At 44.3% G+C, this 22,706-nt stretch overlaps 1 protein-coding gene across 1 annotated transcript in view; it reads right to left on the bottom strand.

Moving 5' to 3' along the window:
* LOC144817668 (uncharacterized) overlaps nt 1–22,706 on the bottom strand; it is a 230,244-nt gene that overhangs the window by 192,666 nt on the left and 14,872 nt on the right. The window contains exons 2-3 of the mRNA XM_078674398.1: nt 19,066–19,221; nt 8,540–8,780 (exon numbers count right to left, since the gene is read on the bottom strand). Coding sequence (XP_078530524.1) covers nt 8,540–8,780; nt 19,066–19,155 — 331 coding nt within the window. The 5' untranslated portion in view covers nt 19,156–19,221. The remainder of the gene's footprint in view (nt 1–8,539; nt 8,781–19,065; nt 19,222–22,706) is intronic.

A 22,706-nucleotide genomic window follows, 5' to 3' on the forward strand; every position in this document is an offset into this window, starting at 1 on the left:
AAATGTTTCCCTTGGATTTTCAGGAAAACCCATAGTTAATGAAATATCTAAGCCAGTTACTCTAGAAGTAGGTCCATTGTCCCGTACTACTGATCTGTTACTTACTAAGTCATGTCCAGAAAATCTATTAGGTATTAAGACACTGAAAGAATTAGGTGCAGTTATTTGCTGTTCCCCAGAGGGAATACGTCTGTTCCTACGTGACTTTAAGGGTCACTATGTATTACGAGATTTTGATTCAAGATTGTCTAATGTTCCGCAGCATTTATGGGCGCAAGGTCCAACTGATGTAGGTTACATGCAAATCACACCCTATCGTGTGACTCTCAAACCAGGTGTAGTGTTACCACGAATCAGGCAGTACAGATTGCCACCTGAGGCTGTAGCAGCCTTATCCAAAATTATTGACGAGCTCATGGCTCAAGGAGTAGTTGTAGAAACTGACTCCAATGTGTGTAATTCTCCGATCATTCCAGTCATGAAACGTACTGATCCAAATGCACCCCCAGTATATCGATTAGTGATTGATTTACGAGAGCTTAATAAATGTATTATTCCTCAGTACCCAGTTGTCCCAGACATTTCTTCCCTGTTAACAGCCATTGATTCCGAAGCCATGTTTTTCACTGTTATTGACCTCAAGAATGCATTTTTTAGTGTTCCAATTCATCCAGACAGCCAGTTTCTTTTCGGATTTTGTTTAAATGGAAGGAGCTATATGTTCACACGCGCTCCTCAAGGTTTCACAGAAAGCCCTAGTATTTACAGTCAAGCACTCAAGAGACAACTAGACAACATTCACATGCCAACTGACACTGCCCTGCTCCAGTATGTCGATGATCTACTGATCACAGCCCGTTCTGAACGTGACTGCGAGCGAGCATCACTTACAGTTCTGTATTTTCTAGCCGAGATGGGGCACAAGGTGTCACCTTCGAAGCTTCAATTCTGTGTCCAGCAAGTGGTATACTTAGGACACTTGCTGTCCAAGAGGGGTAGGCAGTTGACACCCGACCGTATCCAGTTAATAGCGAGTCTTCCCCAGCCCAGAACCCAGAAGGAGGTACGTGCCTTTATCGGCCTTACTTCTTATTGTAGACAATGGATTCCCCAGTATGCATTCCTAGCCAAGCCACTGATACAGTTAACGACACAGGAGGCAGCCGTATCGACTGTCCTCCCTTGGACATCTGACCATACACTTAGTTTCAACGAGTTAAAGAAAGCCTTATGTCAAGCTCCAGTTCTAGCTACACCGAACTACAGTAAGCCTTTTACACTTTTCGTTACTGAACGCGAAGGTACAGCATTATCTGTTCTTACACAAGATCAAGCAGGTCAATACAAGCCCTGTGCTTATTTTTCGAGCACATTAGATCCAGTCGCCCAGGCGTTGCCTGCGTGCCTCAAGTCAGTTGCAGCCACAGCACTAGCTATCAGACAAAGTGATTCCATAGTTTTAGGACATTCCTTGACAGTACAGGTCCCACATTCAGTAGAAGTTCTTTTAAACCGAACACAAACTCAGCACTTGACAATTGCACGTTTAACAGGTTATGAATTGACACTGTTCCAGCCACACATAGGAATTAGACGCTGCAACGTCCTGAATCCTGCTACACTGTTACCATCAGTTAGTTCAAATCCAGACACACATGATTGTGTGGAAGTAGTTAACATTACGACAAAGCCAAGACAAGACCTGACAGACATTCCGTTACCAGATCCTGACCTGACACTTTATGTGGATGGTTCATGTATGAGAACTAGTACAGGAGAACTAGTCGCCGCGTATGCAGTAACTACTGACACTGAAGTTATTGAAACACACCGTATTGATACTCTGTCCGCTCAAGCAGCAGAGCTAGTTGCTCTGACACAAGCCTGTATACATGCCAAGAACCTGAAGGTTAATGTTTACACAGATTCGCGTTACGCATTCGGAGTTGTACACGACTTCGGAGTGCTCTGGCAGGAGAGAGGTTTTATGACTTCTCATGGAACCAAGATTCAGCATGGTCTCCTTATTCAAGCCCTGTTAGATGCCATACATTTACCGACATCTATTGCTATCATGAAGTGCAAAGCACATACGAAAGTTACAGACATTATTTCTCAAGGTAATGATTTAGCAGACCGCACAGCCAAACTTACAGCACAGACTCCAGACATTCCAGTTAATCAGATACATATTCCAGATCTGACTACATGCATGACAGTTAAGGACCCTACTCAAGATGTCATAGATATCCAGTCACATGCTACTCCCGATGAAATCAAGAAATGGTCTGTACAAGGAGGGGTCCAGACAGATCAAGGATGGTTAACGAAGGGTAGAGCCACATGGTTTCTCCCCGATTCTATGGTTCAAGTCATTATCAATACCGCACATAGTCCAGCACATTTAGGAGAAAAAGCTATGTTAGACAGTATCCAGAACATTTGGTTCAACAAGCATTTACGAGCTGCAGCCAAGCAGAAAGTCCGTACCTGTATGATATGTTGTCAGTTTAATCCAGGTAAAAGTGTCCCGGTGGAACAAGGTGGTTTCCAGCCCCCTGACCACCCTTTTGAGGTCCTCCAGATGGATTATATTCAAATGGAGCGATGTCGAGGTTTCAAGTATGTCCTTGTAGTAGTATGCGCCTTGTCCAGATGGACAGAAGCATATCCAGTCCCAGATTACACAGCCGCGACCACTGCCAAGCAGTTGGTTCGTGAATTCTTCCCTAGATATGGACTCCCTAGAGTCGTATATTCTGATAACGGCCAGCCATTCTCATCCGAACTCATGAAACATGTTTCCCTGTTGTTAGGGTACCAGTGGAAGTTCCATTGTGTACGCCATCCAGAAGCAGCTGGACTAGTCGAAAGACATAATCAGACTCTGAAAATCCGTATAGCAAAAGTTTGTAAAGACAAGGGTGTGGACTGGCTAGTAGCTCTGCCAGTCGCTTTATTTTATATGCGCATGGTCGCACATTCCAGATCAGGTCTGTCCCCGTATGAGGTCGTTTTCGGCCGCCCCCCTAACATGTGGGGTACTCCTAGACCCCGAAGTATTACCGATGTTTCATGTAATATGCTGACAGATTACCTAGCTTCCTTGATGTCTGCCCTCAACTCATGTCGTTCACAGGTTGCCGCCGCATTTCCAGACAATACCGAGGTGGCACCGCATGAGATCGTTCCAGGGTCCCTTGTGATGATCAGAAATTTTGACAGATCAAGTCCGCTGGAACCACGTTGGAAAGAGCCACGTCAGGTCCTCTTGACCACCCGAACTGCCGTCAAGTTGGAAGGCAGGAAGGGGTGGGTCCACCTTTCTCATGTAAAACTTTTCAAAGGACCGAAACCAGTCTTCAAAAACATTTCCAAGAACATTTCCCAGGATTCGAAGGATTGCCAGAACATTGTTTTAAAGGACTGTCCCGCACAAGACATTATTACAACCCCTCCCTTGTTAGAGAAAACTCCGCAACAGGAGTATAAGTTAAAACTCAGGTCTAATAAGTCAGCCAGTTTGATTGTATAAGTCCTCCCCTAGGTGAAACGGTTAGACTGTTTCTGACATGTATAAAATAGACCCCCATAGTGAGAGAGTCAGTCAAAGCTCAATCAAATGTATCGTTTTTCTGAGTTTCATATTATTTCTCAGCATAATGATTTCCTGCACCAGCTACGCACTTTTCCTGTGTTTTCCAGTTCCTCATGTAAATATGTCTGCTCATGCTACAGTAGAGCACACGTTTAGTGATCTGCCTCCTCACGAATATGCATACCGCCTCGCTATGCGTAACAACACATTTATCCGTATGTTACATTATTCACACCAGACCAGCAATGCCACTAATTGTTGGGTGTGTGGTCGACTCCCCCCTTTCCAGACCTTGAAGGGAGTTCTGCCACTTTTTCCTTATCCATTCTCACACAATGGTTCGTGTGGAGCATGGTCCACGTTAACGTCATCCTCAACAGATATGTCTTTTCTTAACAGTACATGTTTTCCAGACAAGCAAGGTTTCCCCCACAGAACAGGTTTAGATTTAGAAAATGAAGTATATAATTTAGGAAATTATTCGTCGAATTTCATGGTTCTGAATGTTCAGTCTGATACTACTCCAGACTCACCCGCTATTTCAGTACTACCAGTCAAAGGCGAATTATGTGTCCGTAGTTATGGTTCTGTACACATAGGTCATAGTGAATGTACTACTGTTATCCAGTATAGTGACAGTAGGAAATCTGTTTTCAAAGCTTCACGTCATTCTTATTTTATTTGTGGTCAAACTGCATATGTCCGTCTGCCCCTCGATTGGGAGGGAACCTGTTACATTGCTTTCCTACTGCCACCTGTTTTTCTAGCCCCACCTGACTATCATAGGAATTCTTTCTTAGTAAACACTAGACACAAGAGAAATCTCCCGATTGTCGATTATACTGAAACCGCCGCAGAGCAATTCATTGATATAGATAAAGGTGTTTTCCCTTATTTAGGTACAGTTGTAAATAGTAAGCTCATTCGTAGGTTAACAAGAACCCTTGAAGCAGTAGTAGATGAGACTGCCTCCGCTCTAGGTAACTTAACTGAAGAACAATCCTTTATGAGAATTGTCGTTTTACAGAATCGTCTCGTCCTTGACGTCATACTGGCCGATAGGGGCGGGGCCTGTGGAGTTCTCGGATCCAGTTGTTGTATTTTCATTCCAAATAACGCGCCGTCTGTTTATTCAGCTATAACCAGACTCCATAAAATTGCCCATCTGTTACACCGAGATCCAGGCACCTGGACATGGTCCGGTTGGTTCTGGAATATAATTTCCGCATGGGGTTGGAAAGTCCTGTCCTTTCTAGGTATTGCAGTAGCGATTATATTTAGCTGCTGCCTCTGTATACAATGTGGCCCTGCGATTTGCAGCATGTGTGCTACCTCTTGTATTCCCCGTCCCAAGCCCCGTTCTAAATCCCGTTCCAAGACAATTCGAGACGAACAAATGGTACTGTATGAAATGATAGATGGTATCATGAATATTGATGTTTCCTGATGGAAACGTAGTGACAAGGAGGGAATGTGGAAAAGTAAATTTTGCCATGTTCTGTGTCCCTACGCTTCATCCATCATATGTTATGTGTGCATGATCAATATGCATATGTTATTCCCCATTTCTGATTAAAGACGCAATTACAGTTGTGTCCACCTCTAGTATGCTATTTTCCAGTCCTCGTGAATACTACGAATATCAGGCCTATGTAAGTAATGTTGCCACGTTTCTCAGTGTGCACGTTATTCAATTATAAAGTCCCCGTTTCTAGGCCTCAAAAGGGCCCGGATCACAGATTCAGCTCCTGTCTCCTGAAAGCCTCGCTGAGGAGCGATACAGCCCCCACCTGTATCCTCGACCCTTCACTTACTTCCTCCCTCGCAGTGCCCGGTGCACCCCGGCTCTGCCTCTGAGTCTGCCAAAAGTATGTTATAGTTCCAGCTATCAGTTCAGTCCTCCTCCTCTGCATTCCTAAGCTACTGAACTGCATCAATAGTTTCCGTCATTGTCTAGCCTTCTCGTCTCCACGTTAGAGAAATACTGTATTTAATGGTCATTTAATATTCTTCACGCACTACATGTAGAATAATGCATGGTCCAGTCTTAGAATCAAGTTAGCTTTTCCCCTCATGACTTCTAGTTTATATCAACATGTTCCCTAAACATTAGATACCAGATAGGGTTCAGGCACATGTCGCTCCGACCCTCCAGACTCTAGTCTCTGCTCCTAGCACAGAGTTCGTAGCCCCCAGCTTCTCCTAGTAACACGTCATTGCTAGTTTTCGCGCACCATTAAGGTTAGAGGTCCCGGCTCCTTAGGTAGCCCCCTCCAATGTTTCCGCCCATTCATGACATATTCTGTTACGTTTTGCACCACATGTCTATGTATACTCCCAGTTACACCTCTTTTTACTGTTATCTCTCGCGACTGCTACGCGTCACGCCTCCTACTCCACCTACTGTTACGCCTACTGCAATGTAATGCTATGTGTTTGCGCTATGTATATAAGTCAATGTTTTGTTATTAAATGTTAGCGCGCTCATCCCAGACCTAGCCCCAGCAGCTGCTGGGCCTCTTTTCCCCTGCTGGGCCCCAGTTGTCCTGCTGGGCCCTGTCATTCTGTTCCTATGCAGGTTGTCCTGATCCTGTCCTTATGCTGTAATAAACCTGCAGAAACTCCTACTACCTCGAATCTTGACTCTTATTTATTGAGCTATCTGTTATGCTATAAGTCTAGTCAAAAATAGGGTATTATTTATTTATTTACCACAGAGCTGAGGACCCAACCCACGTGTGGCCCTGTGCCATTCTCGAGGTTTCAATACCTAAAAAGAGAACACAAGCATTTGGGGACATTAGCCGATGGCTTTATTGAGCTTGTGTGAGACATTGAACTAAGAGGACTAGCACACTGATTTCTGATGAACAATTATGCGCCACAGATGATAACTATTGATCACTATCATCCATGGGGTGGTAGCTCAACCAATCGTATCTAAGGTTTGTGGTTATCCATGTGCATTTTATGATGTTTAGAAGATGCTTCGGGAGTTTGAAGTCCTGCACTGAGGATGTCTTTGAGAATGTGTGCAATAGATTAACAAGTAGTGTTGCCATGAAGCTCACATACCATAGAATAACTCAAACTGTTTCTAATGTACTGAAGGGCGACAGAGGACTGGAAACAAGCATCCTGGTACAGATGCAGGGTAACACCCCTCATCAGCCAGGCTAGCTTGAATCCAGTGGCAAAGGGAGCAAGGGACCCACGCCGAGCACACCCTGCCAACGGAGGGCAAAAAAGAAAAGCAACGGTGTCCCAGGCATCATCTTGAATTTTTAAAAACTAAAATCCTGTAGGCTGCCATGATTAAATTACTTCTTCCTTAATGGCAGTTCAGACTTCAGGGCTAAATTCAGGTATTTTATCATCTATGGAGTAAGAAACATTTGGGATCCTTGCTGATAGCCCTCTTTAGCCATGAAGACCTATGGTGATTAGCTCAATAAAACATTCTGTTGTGATTCTATCTAGGACCCTAATTCGATATTCCCGATTTATGCCCTTATATGGTTATAACAAAATATATCCTTATAAAGGCATAAGAATCATATCCATATTTAGTAATAGCCAATGCGGTCCAAATACGGCAAGGCTACTCCCATAGACTCCTAGAAAGTACAACGCGTTCTTTAAACAAACCAAGCCTGCAGCAGCCCGGGAAATCCCCCTGCTCTTGTTTTGATTTGCACAAGAACTCCTGGAGTCCAGAAATAACTGTTAGTTCTTAGTGACATCTTATGTCCAACCTTACGTCAAACCCGGCACCTTCCAGTTATAAATATACCAACGTTGCCTTAAGCAAACACACGGTGGTTTGGAGCAGAGCGGCTATCTACTTGCCCGAAGCCCAGCTGATGCGAGAGCCGAAGGAAGCCGACCCTCCCATTTTGACGCACTGAGAGAGACGCTGTCTTTTCTCCTGCCGAGAAAATCCATTCACCCTTGCGGGTTGCTGGTAGATCGAGTTCTGAGAGAGAGATACAAGACCTCCTTCATTCTAGAACCAAGGTACGGAGCTGATTAAACCCTTAAGAGAATACTTGATTCAGATTCTAGGCAAAAAAACAACTTAACTTAAACTGCAACTTACTTACTTACTCCTTCCCACGTAGTAGGCTTAGGTCAGGTACACCGGGGTAGGCGTATCTTAGAAGCACCAGTTCAGTACGTTAGTCAATGTTTTTATGTATGTATATATTTTATCCGTTTTAAAGTATCATATGGCTAAGAAACCATATCAATGCTTTTACAGTATTATTTCATAATACTCCTTTTACTGTACGCACTTTACTTCATGATAAGTATTGCAATTGTGGCAATTCATTTCTCCTGCATGAGAAAGAAGACTGCTCAATAAATAACAACTTTTATTGAAAACGCTCGTCTCTCTATTTCTCTGCACTCTGGTGAAACTAAGTACGCACGATTGACTGAGTGAAATAGCTGTCTATTGTTTTCACACAACTCTAGAGATACACTCTTATTCCGAGGGAGCAAAGTTGTCATGTTTATGCGGTTGTCAGAAACTAATCCCTTCTTGTCTATATCAGGAGAGTTAACTCTTTCCTCAACATTCAAGAAAGTTTCTAGTGACCTCTGAGCTAGCTGGCAAACCTAATTAAGTCTAATATAGTCAGTAGAGACCTAGATGACCTCAGTCCTACGTCTACACTGCTGTTTATATTATTCCAATACGCAGAGCCTATTGGGAATATAGGAACTACACTACAATTCAATCCAGCTGAAGCGGTGCTTCATGGATGACATTTTTGATGAAACACAGGATGAAGGACCCCCCATGGGGGCCGGGCAGCCCTTTGACCTTGACTTTAGCAACTTTAATCAAACACACTGAGTCTGGAGAAGATGCAGATCTTAACACTGAGTCCCTTTTCACAAGCAAATTTCTAACCACCTGCATCATAATCTTACCATAGTTGGGGCAGATGGGGGCGGGTCCACCACGATTACACACCATCTGTATCTGGGAGCGATCCGCCTTGATGACACGGATGTAGAATGTTGGGCTGTCGATGCCGGTGTATTGGCGCCATAAGTCCGAAGACCCAAGACAAGCGCGTCCACTGTGACGTCCATATTTTACATACAAGCGACTTATGATTCCTTGCTGCCGGGACGATCTTCTCTGACCTGGCAAAAGGATACCTTGGCCCTAGGGAGAGAAGAAAAAAACTTGTATTTCGGTACTAAGGGACATCATCCCATAAATTACAAAAATAAATCACAAAATACAGGTCCAGCAAGAAAAATGTAAGCCATGATGTGAACTACCTAATTCACTACTTCCATGCGCAAGGATTATTGACAAAACTACTAAGTCTGATTTATAACTGACAGGGTCTGTAGCCTCCCATCCACGCAGTATCTCATTTAAGCATCAATGCACCTAGTCACTCACCACCCACCCACCACCACTCACTCACTCCTTCTTGCACTCATGCATGTATTCAGTGCCCTGCAGAATACTGACTTATATTACCGGCTTTGTGGTGCTTACTCTGCCCCGGAACTCTCTTTCTCAATTATTGAAACTGATCCCCTACCAATGTACCCATCAAGAGGAGCACCCCTTCAGACAGCAACAGCAGCCCTTGTGAGTGACAGTGAGCCTTCTGCTCTTTGGCAATGCCATCAACCCTGGCTTCAGATACATTAGGGGCTCCTCAGCCCCACCACCAGCTGCTCAGGCTTTGCACCTTGATTCCATCTGGGCTCAGCGAAGGCGGGCTTCATAAATACTGGAGAACATAACATCAGAGCAATGCAGGGATTGCAGCAGCAGACCTGCAGCGATCCCTCACCTGTTGTAGATCTAGATGTTACAGCAGGAGCTTCTACGGGGTGCGCTTCATGCAATTTCTTTTAGGATGTCGAGGGCCTTATGGGTGCTGTAAGGTCTTGAGAAAGAACACAGGCATGCGAGGGGCTCCGTTACATTCCTTGGTAGACTTCTCAGGGAAATCACACAAGAGAATGTGGAAAAGATAAATAGGTGATGTCTTGAGGAGATCATCCAGTGATTACCCTATTGTTTAAAGGAGGTCTTGTCCTCCCCTGCAATACTCTACAGCTGTCCTGAGCAACCTGCACTGACAGGATGTGACGATGCTACATCGAGACACCCGGAGTAGAACAGAAGCGCCACGCCTCTGGAAATCTACCTTGGAAAATTGTAGGATCCCGATAAGCAACTAGAACCTGGGACAGTGAAAAGATAAAGACATCTTCCTGCTCCAATGTGATCTATGTAAATTCACAAACAGATACATAACTCTTGGCCTAAAAACTATGGTGCAGGGAAAAAGAAGAAGAGAAAGCAAAGCAGTGAACATGCAGGGATGGTGAAACAGGACTTTATACCAACAAACAAATAGCTGAGGGTCAAACAGGGGAAAAACAAGAAACTACCAACTAAATATCTGTGTAAAGAGAATCACCTCGGGTATTCATTCGTTGGGGAAAAAAAGTATTCCCATCAGTTGCCCACCTGAACCGCCCTTCATCATCTGGGATCCTTCATTCCGTGAAGGCAAGATTGTCAACCCACAGTGGACTGGCAGATGTAACAGTCTCATCTAACCTGAGGGTCCCATTGATCCAGGTAAAACATGGGGGTTAAAGGTATCAACTGAATAGCAGTGCCAAAAATATATCGTGAGAGAAATAATAAGTGATAGGACGTGTGTCTGTAGATAAAATTAGGTAGTGAAGGGGTGAAAGACTTCAATATGCACCTCTTCAATCCCAAATCTAAAAAGGAGCGCAAGAATAGTAGTGTCAACAAATAACTACTAGCGCAAGAATAGTAGTGTCAACAAATAATTACTAGTTATTTGTTGACACTACTATTCTTGCGCTCCTTTTTAGATTTGGGATTGAAGAGGTGCATATTGAAGTCTTTCACCCCTTCACTACCTAATTTTATCTACAGACACACGTCCTATCACTTATTATTTCTCTCACGATATATTTTTGGCACTGCTATTCAGTTGATACCTTTAACCCCCATGTTTTACCTGGATCAATGGGACCATCAGGTTAGATGAGGCTGTTACATCTGCCAGTCCACTGTGGGTTGACAATCTTGCCTTCAGGGAATGAAGGATCCCAGATGATGAAGGGCGGTTCAGGTCGGCAACTGATGGGAACACTTTTTTCCCCAACGAATGAATACCCGAGGTGATTCTCTTTACACAGATATTTAGTTGGTAGATTCTTGTTTTTCTCCTGTTTGACCCTCAGCTACTTGTTTGTTGATATAATTGTCTAATTAGGGGTAGTAGCAGTGTCTGGTCATTAAACATCCCCTTGGACCCTCCCCTCCTTTTTGTATTTATGAAACAGGACTTTAGGCATTCCTGTCAAAAGCACTTCCATTTTGGATCCACCATAACTGTCTGCACCTTCTAGGTCTTAGTTGGAGAGCAACAAATAAACCATGCTGTGCACCTGTGAGGCGATTTGTGGCATTTATTGGACTTCCATGAAACATAAGGTCATCAGGATGTTGCTGCGAGAAGCAGAATGGGCGTGGCTACTCCCGGGACGTTCAAGTCTACTGCCTGCATACACCTCATTAGCGGGCGCGAGCATTAGGGGCAGTCCGTCAGAGTTCTGTTTGACAGCCCTGCCTTGTGGTCAATGATGAAGACTAGACCTCGCAAGGAAGGAAGGAAGGAAGGAAGGAAGGAAGGAATCAAGGAAGGAAGGAAGGAAGGAAGGAAGGAAGGAAGGAAGGAAGGATGGAAGGAAGGAAGGAAGGAAGGAAGGAAGGAAGGAGACCACCACAGAGCCTCTCATGGCCATCAATCACCCCAAAGACTCCTGACTTCTCTGGGCTGTGAAGGTGGTCTGCAGCGGGGATATTTCAGGCCCTTGGAACTCAAGGAAACAAGAATGTGTTCAGTCCCTAGAATCACAGGCGTCATATTCTGCTGCAATAAGAAAGAACGTTGGAGGCAGCACCAATCTTGAAGTAAATCAACAAGGCCAAAGTTTTTTATCAAAAAATGTATTTTTCTTTTTATTTTCGTATTTTCAAAGTGCACAGGACAGCCAACGCGTTTCACTCCCCAACCATGGGAGCTTCGTCAGGGCAATTGTAATAGATGGTTCTCCTACAGTTGTGCTATCAAAATGAAGAAAAAGCTGGCCACTATAATGGTACATGTACTAGTAAATGGTGCCAAGTAACAAAATAAGTATCCAAAGCGTAGAGGACCGTCGAGTAATTCACACGATTAACATATCAGATTGTCCAAATGGGTAAATATTAATATCCATAAAGTTATTGTGACGTGAAGCGACGTATGTGCAATCCTTCCTTTGAGTAAATCCGTCGTGGGCCGTCATGCAGACATCACCCTTGAAGCACGTGTGTATTAGCAGCTTATCAAGGACTGCACATACGTCGCTTCACGTCACAATGCACATTTACATTACGTCAGGGCAATTACTATTGCCCTGACGAAGCTCCCATGGTTGGGGAGCGAAACGCGTTGGCTGTCCTGTGCACTTAGAAAATACGAAAATAAAAAGAAAAATAAATTTTTTGATAAAAAACTTTGGCCTTGTTGATTTACTTCAAGATTGGTGCTGCCTCCACGTTCTTTCAAATTTTCTATCTGGAATTCCAGTGGGACCGAACCACAGCAGGTCCTGGAGGTTGACAGCACAATAAGACTGAATATTCTAGGGGACTCTGAAAATTTGAGGTGCTTGCCGGTTGATCCGCTGTGGAGCCTCTTTCTTGTACTATTCTGCTGCAATAACCCTTAATTTTCATGTACCTCTTTAAAATTTTTGCTTTCAGTATATAGTAAGGTCAGTATTTTGCCTGTTGAGTATCTAGAAAAAATTGGCTTATAAATTCAACCTAGTGTAAACAAGCATTTGTAAATGTAATTGGTCTATCTTTTGGCCTCCAAGGTATTTGTTTTGCAAATGCTTTTTTCCCTTGCATGGCTTTGTTAAAGTATAGCTTAACCATAGAAATATGCTTACCTGTGGGAGTGCATGCAGACAAGGCGTGCCTTCAATCTTTTTTATTAAAGTACAACACACTCCACTGAGAGATTTCCGCAGAGGTGCAGAGGATCATGGGAAGTAATTTTCCAATGGCTTTTGGCAAAGTTAAGTAATGAAGGGCCTGATTTGAATGCTGGTGGAGAGGGAGTCCTGGGTCTATGGTGATGGTGCCCCCTCCCTGCCAGCGTGAGGGTTCGCCCACCTGATGTAGATCGAGCAGACCCCTGGTTTGACGGCGGCAGAGGCTGCTCCGTCTCCATTGGGGTTGAACCCCTCAGATGTCTCGATGGGGTAAGTCCAGCGAAGTTTTACTATTAATACACTCGCCTAATATTGAGGAGCTACAAAAACAATCCTTTTCAAAGCCCATCACCTAAACGGGCGACCTGGCAGTGAGGCGTATTGAAAAGTGCCCTATGCCCCCCTCACCAATAGGGGAAAATCCCACGGTGAGGGGGGCACTGATTTTTATTTTCAAAAAGAAAATCCTGCTTACAAGGCCATGGCGGCAGTTCTGGTCAATGCTCGAAGAGCCACTGGGCCAGCAGACATTTCTACATTTGGCAAATGGCACCTCCATCAGAGGCAACAGATTAAATTACTCCATCGCCCTGGCAGAGAAACGGGTGCTTGCCAAAATAAAAATCAGACCCAAGGTGTGTGTGTGAGGCACACACTCAGCAAGCTCGTGTTGCTGCTTTCATTCCATTCTAGCCAGTGCAGGGGGGGGGGGCTCTGGGTCAGCACCCACTGCCTCACTGTTTCTTAGAGTTATGGGAAGTCTGAGGCAGCTATCAACAGCAGGGTTGCTTTCCAAGACAATATTTTCATTGCTGGTTGTGACAAAAGTGCAGCAATCTAAGGCATTAGAGACAGCCTTTGGCAGCAAAGGAAAATGTGTATCTGCAAAAGAATCTATTGAATATTTGAGTCCAATTGTTTCTCAAAAGGGGTACAGTCTCGTTCTCGCTTGTTGAAGATATTATCCAATCATCTGTCCTCCCTGACCAACAGCATTTAAAATAATTTCTGGAAGTATGTGAGCTTCACTCCAAGTTTAACTAGAATTTTACTGAAAAAACGAAACATTTTTTACCCTTGCTTAAGAAAAAGAAGGACATTTTTTGGCTGGTTTTGTGCAAACGAGAATTCCATTCCTTGAAGCAAGAGGTTGTTTCAGAACAGTTGTTGTTTACCTTGGGCTCTGCCAGAGAGTATATAGGGACTGTGGCATTAGTGTTTGTGGTTTGGGTGAATGATTTCACGCAGAGAGAGGGTGGAGGGGACACCACCGGTCTGCATTAAAGGCCTTGCATTTCAGTGAAAGAGCTGACTAGGGCTTTGCAGAGTAATGCTGTGGTGCTGATAAAATGTACATTGTAAAGTTTTTTGTACTATAACAGTGAACATGAGCCAAAACATTTCTTTTGTGAAGATGCTGCTACGCCCAGGATTGCAAGGCTGGGCTCAGAATTTTTTTGGAGTTCACCTCCTGAGAGCAGATTAACGGCTAGATTCATCAAAGACCCGTTTTGCGAATCTGTAATAGCGATTCATAAGGAATCGCTATTAAGGGCTTGCAAAACGGGATTCATGTAGGAATCGCGAAATAAATTGCGATTCCTACACATTCCTTATTTGCGATTAGCAAATTGCTAATCGCAAATAAGGAATAACTCCCCATTCATTCCTATGGGCCTAAAGGGCCATAGGAATGAATGGGGAGTTATTCCTTATTTGCGATTAGCAATTTGCTAATCGCAAATAAGGATGCGATTTCAAGGGTGCAGGGGTGTCCAAAGTACACCCTGTAGCACCCCTGAAATGTGAGTTTACACTGATGTTGAGCACACACATGTCCAAAGGACATGTGTGTGTGTAACATGCAACTTTGAAAAATGCATTTAAATGCATTTTTCTAAGTTTTCGCTATTTACCACGAGGTTTGACTTCGTGGTAAATAGCGTTCCTAAATTGCGATTTCGCAATTTCAAAATGGTTCATGAATTGCATTTAAGGAATCTCAAATAGAGATTCCTTAAATGCGATTCCTCGCAAATGTCCGAATTCTTTAATAGCGAATTTTGCATTTGGGATGATGAATCCCAAATGCAAAAATTGCACTCGCAAAGGGCCAGATTCTGAGAATCGCGAGCGCAATTAAGCTTGATGAATCTAGCTGTATGTGCCTAGGACTCCCTCACCTCCTATTCAATCGAGTGCTCATGAGAAGAGCAAGATGGCGCAGGTTTGATGGCAGCCATTGATGCTTGCTCAGAAGAGGAGAGCAATGCAGACCTGTGAGTGGGGTAGAAGTTTGCTGCTGGAGGGTGGCCCAGAGAGAGGTCCCAAGAAGCGTTCAACCCTTTACCAAGATGGTAGAGTAGTTTCCTTTGGAGTGGGGCAAAACGCATCTGTGGGGGGAGACAGGCGTTTTCCATTCCACTTTGAGGCTCAGAGTCATTGGGGTGGGATTGAGAGGGACATCCGGCTCAAACGATTCATAGAAAGAACATTTGTGCTATGTTTTTTCAGGATTGCTGAGGTGGGGTATACACCCGTTACAACGCATCTTTTACTCCGCATACCATTACAACGCATTGCGCTGGGGGGCTCTCTAGGATAGGGAATAAGTATAATTTACTATCCAACACCTTCCCTAGGGTCCACGGGGACTGGAGTTAGAATAGTAAATTATACTTACCACTATCCAGCACCCCAAAGCGCTATGCGTTGTAATGGTATGCGTTGTAAATGTCGCGTTGTAACGGTATGCGGAGTAAAAGTATGCGGAGTAACATGGTACATCCCTGAGGTGGTTAAGGTTTTACACTAATGAATTTTCAGAAATCCATTCCAGTTTTGCAATCTGTAAATTTGCCAGATGGGCCATGGGTCGAATTTGTGGTAAATCAGCGAGACCGCTGCATGAGTTAAATGCAGAGTATAGATCAGCTCTAGAGCTTGCTGAGGGAGGAAGGAGGGGAACTGGCAATGCAAACCTAATATTAGGGGAGTCATTTATGAGGTAAGTGTTTGCAGATAAAAGAGTTCAATTTGTGTCACAAGAAATGCTTGCGCTTCTTAGCCAATGCCATATCAGCCATCATATGATTCCCCGCCATCATCTCCATGCCAATGGTTTTACGAAACGTGTGACCTGTCATGTTGGTGGTGTGCTACATGGACAGTATGGAATACGACAGAGATTTGGGAAGCTGTTAACATCATGCAACGGGTGCACCATATGGCTCAGAGTAGTGTGATGTTAATATTCATGAATATAGTGTCATTAGTGGAGCGGTGTGGCTCACTGGTTAGAGGAGGCAGACCTGGAAGGAGAGGACGGCCCGGGACCAGGGTTCAATTCCCGACGCGGCAGAGTCGTGGACCAGGGTCAGCGGACTCGATAATTCTCGCCTCGGTGCCTACTCTAACCAGGGATCACACTCGGCAACTCTGGGCATTAGCTTGCCTCATCTCCACAACGGCGCCCCACATACGCCGGGGATGCCTGGTCTCACCTTGGAGATACCCAGTAGGGACTATCTCACAGGGAAAGCCAGGACGGGTTCCCCAGCGGTCTACAGCGCTGAGATACCCCATGTGGGGTGATACACGCGCTTTACAAGACATCATTACATTACATTACATTACATTACTCAGCATGATAGAAGCAGGCCCGACATGGCATTACCAATAAATGCAACGTTGATGCATGTGATGAAATGTGCTCGCATAACAATGTCAATACCGGTAAAAACAATGCCAATGGTATGCCATAATTTATGCATGCTAACTATGTTAATATCAGAAAAGCCAATTTTGATGTACGCTATTGCAACTGTGCACACAATACAGAGGATGTCGGTAAAATTCAATGAATGCCATGTTGATTGTGCACAATTTAATGAACTCATATCATTTCTGTCGGATTCATCAGACCTATCGGGGTTGATGAGGTGGTCATCTCTGATGAATCCAACAGGCCCTGGAACCAAAACCCCAGCCTACCGATTGGCAGGTCAGAGGTAGGGTTGTACTTAGCCCGAGGACGAACACATGAACGGGGGAAACCCCGATCGGTCCCACAGATGCAGTTACACCACAAACAGGTCCAAGGAAATTGGTCCCAATGAAACACTTTTGGCCAAAGGTGCACGTTCCCAAAATGCCACAAAGATAGATTTAACATAAAGTTAGCAACACTCAGTCAATCAGGACGCAGTATGCACACCACAAGCAGGGATCATGCGCTCCCCGCGGCCGACATCTGGACACAGACACACCGGCACACACTTGCTCTCTCCAGTCGAGAGATACCTTTGTCCCCCTTATCAGATGATTGTACTTGTTGTTTAAGACTAGGCCAAGAGATCAGTTTATTGTGCCTCATAAACGGTACAAATGGGTGGCCAAACTTCTGTACAAAAAGAGACTTTCTTCAGACTCAGCTCTGTCGATGCACTTCGGGCCGCTGCATTTAATTAAACCAACCTGTTCCTGTTTTGTTCAACATCTCTTGTCTTTTAGTTTTTGAACTGGTTGCTTCATCCTGCATAGATCTATCAATGAAGGTGGCTTCCTTATGTAGTAGACATTCCAAGGATCCATACATGGAATCACATAAACAATGCTTACCATGATATCAATATTGCCTTGAAAGGCAACTGCAATCAAGTAGCAGCATCTTACCGGCCTCAGCCAACTCTCCATGCCAGTGGCTGGGGAGAGGCTCAGTTCCAGGAGCAGCCATGGGAGAACACAAACATCTTAGTATAGCTGAAATCCAAAAGGCCTGTGTGCAGATGTCTCTGACAGATTTTTAACCAATGTCTCTGCCTTTTATCACAAAACACAGAATGCTGTTTCCTGATCAGATGAATGTTCTGGGAAGGAGAATGATGATGAGGAGTCTTTCACATTCCTCTACATTGACTTTGAGAGGAAGAATACTGCTTTGTAAGTTAAAGAGACTGACATGTAGGGCCTGATTTAAGGTTGGCCGATAAAGTAGTTTGTTTGTGCATAGTGAAGAATGTTACCTCCTCATCTCAATGGTACTTCATCTTACAAATTAAGAGACTAGGCCAAGAGATCAGTTTATTGTACCTCATGAACGGTATAGTTCAGTAGTCGTCTCAGTCCATTGGAAGGAACCTCGGCCGCAGTTGTCCCTTTCAATGGACTCAACGATTAGTGGACAGCCACAGTCAATTTTCAACAACCATCCACCAAACATTGTAAGACTTTATTTTTGTTTTTCAAAACCATATCAAGTAGGAGTCTCTTTCTGAAAAACAAAAAAAATATTGACCCCCACGCCGTGGGACTTCCCTCCTAGGGTGTGGGGGACATCATTGAGTTTTTCCTGAACCTCGCCGCAAGGATTTTCCAGGCTATGACAGAAAAGAAAAGGCATTTCTCCATCCATCCTAAAACGTTCAGGTACTGCAATGTGTGATCCTTGACCCCCTGTACTCCATCAGGCTGTCATAGAAAGAATTCTGTTGATGAACCCAAAGGCCACCTGAACCGCTCTGAATGAGGCTGTCAGACCAAGGGCTGGGTCAACTGTGTACCTGTCCTCTTTGGAATGAAGCACCCTATTTGCCAAACTCTAACTTCATACCTTAGTTAACAGACTATTAAGACAAGACTTACTTACTCAAATAATAAGATGAAGTACATTTGTTACATTTGAATACCCATCTCTTTCTTAGTGAAGAAAGATGTTTTTAGGAGAGAGTGTAAGGGAAACATCCATAACAACGCGGGCATTACCCCGCACTGCTATTACAATGCTGCTATTACAACGCAAGTCGTTACAACGACTTGCGCTGGAGGGTGCTGCAAGATAGGGAATAGTTTAATTTTCTATCCAACACCTTCCCTTTTGTCAACGTGGGCTGGAGTTGGAATAGAAAATTAAACTATTCCACTATCCAGCGCCCCCCAATGCAAGTCGTTGTTAACGACTTGCGTTGTAAAAACTGCATTGTAATGGCATGCGGGGTAAAACCCCGCATTGTAATGCTGTACAACCGAGTGTAAGTACCAACTTTTGCAACATTTTTAGGGTATATTTTACATCGTTAATTTTCTGCAACGTCTACAAATGTCATAGTGATAGAGATGTGAACTTCACACTGTTGACTTAAAATACATCTTCATAGCCCTTTAAATCCTTCAGAAAACTAAGAGGTGAAGTTTGAAGGAAAAAAGACCCTCGTAAGATGAATCAGAGAGTGAGAGCACAAGTCCTCGCACTCCATTGGATGAGGATTCCTGTCAAGGCGACAACAGTCGGCAGTAAAAGAACAGAGACTAGGGCATGGGATGTAGGGTGTGAGCAATAGAGGGTTTATCCCTTCTACACAAACAGGGAAGTTCATCAGGGCCATACTTGCCTGGATATTCCACTCGCTGCCCAGGTAGGTGTGAGCATAGCTGAAGACGTAGGGGGTCTCGTTGACAAAGGTCACGCAGTAGTTCCCCATGGTGGAAGAGCGCCTTCACGCCTGCGGTGCTCCAGGGATCCTGTGAGTCCTAAAGATGTGAGGAGCCTGAGGGAACAAGACAACAAACAGGATGATTGAGTTAGAGGCGAGGCAACAGATTGGAGAAGAAAACAAATGAGAGATGTGAACACAAGAAAAGGCAACAGGATAGAGGTTGCCTTGGTACGAGAAATGACCTTCAAATGTAATTTAAAAAGTAATTAAAAAGTGGAATGCATGTTTTGTTATTATCTTAAGTAACAGAAGCAACATTTACAGCCAGGACAGAAATAATCAAAATAACATGGCGTGTGAGTGGAAAACAAGCAATGCTTTGCAAGCAGAGAGATTGGTTGGGGAGGAGGAGAAGGTCACAGAGATTGGAGGTTCCTGGGTCACTGCAAAGGGTTTCATGGCTCTTGTTATCTGCAAACAGTCAACATGTCAAGCACATTCCATCAGCACGTATGATGGAGGATTTTCCAGAGAGTCATCAAGGGCATGGCCACAGAAGAGTCTGTCTTACGTATCCTTACTAGGCTACAGCAGGTGTAACGGAAGTAATTGAAGGCAGAGTACTGTATGTGAAAGGTTCATTGAGACGTGTGTGGTGTGACGCCAGCAGGGCCACCTTTGCTCATCAGTGTGCGTCTGCCTGACATTACTTGCCATTAATCCTCATTACTCCGAGTCCTAAGGCCATATCACGGAAGTGGCCTGGGAGCACAACGAGCATTTGCACAAGCTTTACATGCCACTGAAGCACTTTGGTGCACAGAAGGGGCCGTAGATGCTTGTGTGTCCCCTTCTGTGGTACTGATAGCGCTGACGCACATAAAGCACTGTTTCCATTGGGCGCAGGGTCAAAACTGATTTGCATACGGCTGGGTCCAAACTGGAATGGCATGGTGAGCAAAAAAACGATGGATTTAGGCCCAGATCTCTGTACTGGGGTGACTGTATGACATTGTTCTGCATTCTGTCCATCAATAGTTCTCTTTGCACATAAAGCACGAGCACTATCATTAGGGAGTGTTCCCTCATGGGCATGGGGGGCATGGCCTCATGAAAATGAGGAAACGCCTTTGGCTCTGTGCCCGCGCCGTATTACAGACATGGGTGCATAGGAAAGGAAGCTGTCAGAAGGTGCACTGAGAGTGGTCCAAGTAAAAGGGGGCGCACTGTCAGTGCATCCCTTGATAGAAGCCCTTCGGAGGAGGTAAAGGGGGTCCCCTGGCCCCCCAGACATCCCCTTGCAGGTGGCTGGTGCAGTCACTCACTGCCCTCGCCTACAAAGGGATCTCTAATTCCCCTTAAAAGTGCCGCCTGCACTGCAAAACACATTGCGGCTTCAAAGCAGCAGCTGCGTTTTTCACATGAATGTGTTGCCCTGGGGCAGCGCGAGTCTGCAGCTGCACTGGGGGCACAGCACTCATCCTAATAGAGTTCATTTCCCTTATTTGTGCCGGTTGCACCTTTTAAACGGTGGGCCCAGCACAAACAAGGAACATCTGATGAATGTACAATACTGTCCTTGGTCTTCCACACCAAAGTATATTTTTACATTTTTCTGTAGGGAGACTAATCAGCTCCGTACCTTGGTTTAGAATGAAGGAGGTCTGGTATCTCTGTCTCCGGACTCAATTTCCCAACACCCCGCAAGGGTAGCCTGGAAACACTGGAGCTGGATTTCTCGGCAAGAGAAAAGACAGCGTCTCGATCAGTACGTTAGCTGGAGGGTCGGCTTTCTTCGGCACTTGCTGTAGCGAGCTGCGTCAGGCAAGTTGATAGTCGAACTGATCCGAACCACCGTGTCCTTGCTGGAGCAAGTGAAGGCATATTTATCCCTTGATGGTGCCTAGTTTGACGTAAAGTCGACCATAATAACGTCATCAAAGAACCCGAAGGGAATGGTAGTTCTTTGAAAACTCCATGAGTTCTTGGACAAATCAATATTCAAGCGAGGGGATGTCCCTGACTGCTTAAGCCGATTTTTCCAAAAAATCGTTGTGGCTTTTTAGAACGGGTGGAAATAGCCATGCCTGTATTTGGACTGCAATGGCTATGTCTAAATATGGGTATAATTTCAATGCCTATATTAGGGCAATGTGAATTGTACCCATTTAAGGGCATGAATCGGGAAATTTCGCTTGGATCATAAAACGCCATACAACAATGGGTCAGTGATACAGTGGGGCTATGTGCCATCCACCTGCGGGCATAAACCTGTAATCCCCTTCTCTTGCCCAATCCATCGCAAACTAAATTGGTAGGGATCACCTTGTGTGTCGTCGAGAAGGTGGGAGATCTGGCAGTGAATTAAATGTATATAAATATGGATTCATGTGGTATTTGTATATTGCAGCTCTAGTCACTAGCAGCCTGATTCATCATCGGCGTGTTTTGCGAGTCTTTAATAGCGATTCATAAGGAATCGCTATTACAGACTTGCAAAACGGTATTCATGTAGGAATCGCTAAATAAATTGCGATTCCTACACATTCCTTATTTGCGATTAGCAAATTGCTAATCGCAAATAAGGAATACTCCCCATTCATTCCTATGGGCCTATAGGCCCATAGGAATGAATGGGGAGTATTCCTTATTTGCGATTAGCAATTTGCTAATCGCAAATAAGATAGCGATTTCAAGGGTGCTAGGGGTGTCCAAAGGACACCATGTAGCACCCCTGAAATGTAATTTACAGTGGTGTTGCGCACACACATGTCCGCAGGACATGTGTGTGTGCAACATGCAACTTAGAAAAATGCTTTTAAAAGCATTTTTCTAAGTTTTCGCTATTTACCACGAGGTTTGACCTCGCGGTAAATAGCGGCCCGAAATTGCGAATTAGCAATTTAAAAATGGTTGATGAATTGCATTTAAGAAATCTCAAATAGAGATTCCTTAAATGTAATTTCTCGCAATTTAGCGAATTAGCAATTACCGATTTTTGCATTTGGGATGATGAATCCCAAATGCAAAAATTGCGCTCGCAAAGGGCCAGATTCTCAGAATCTGGCCCTTTGCGAGCGCAATTCGGCTTGATGAATCAGGCTGTAGGTCAAGGTCAAGGATACAGTCAAGAAGTGATAGAAGAGGTGTATAGAATCTGGGATCAGGAACAGACTGTTAATGCAAATGGTGTTGTGTTCATTAGAGAGGTCTGTTTTAAACATTTATCTTCATTGGAAGCAGGTTAGGAAAACATGAAGACAGGATTGTCGAGATCTTCAGGCCATGGGTTGTATGATAGAATAATGCAGAGAAATACTTAGCATGCCTCTACAATGCATTTGTTACCCCACATTTTTGAAGAACGCATATGCTTTTGCTTTTACAACACATGCAATTAAAACGCATGGTGTATATATATACATATATATATATATGAAAAAATATTTATTGGGGGAAATCCCAACTTAACATAAATGTGTGGTCAAGGCATGCATTGTAAAGATATATATGAGAAAAACACAGCGGCCGCTTGCATGGATAGGAGTTAGGGGGCAGGATGTGGGAGGGGTGGGAGGGGTGGAGGACACTGGGGA

This window comes from Lissotriton helveticus, chromosome 2_1 (genome assembly GCF_964261635.1).
Source record: "Lissotriton helveticus chromosome 2_1, aLisHel1.1, whole genome shotgun sequence".
NCBI classification, from domain to species: domain Eukaryota; kingdom Metazoa; phylum Chordata; class Amphibia; order Caudata; family Salamandridae; genus Lissotriton; species Lissotriton helveticus.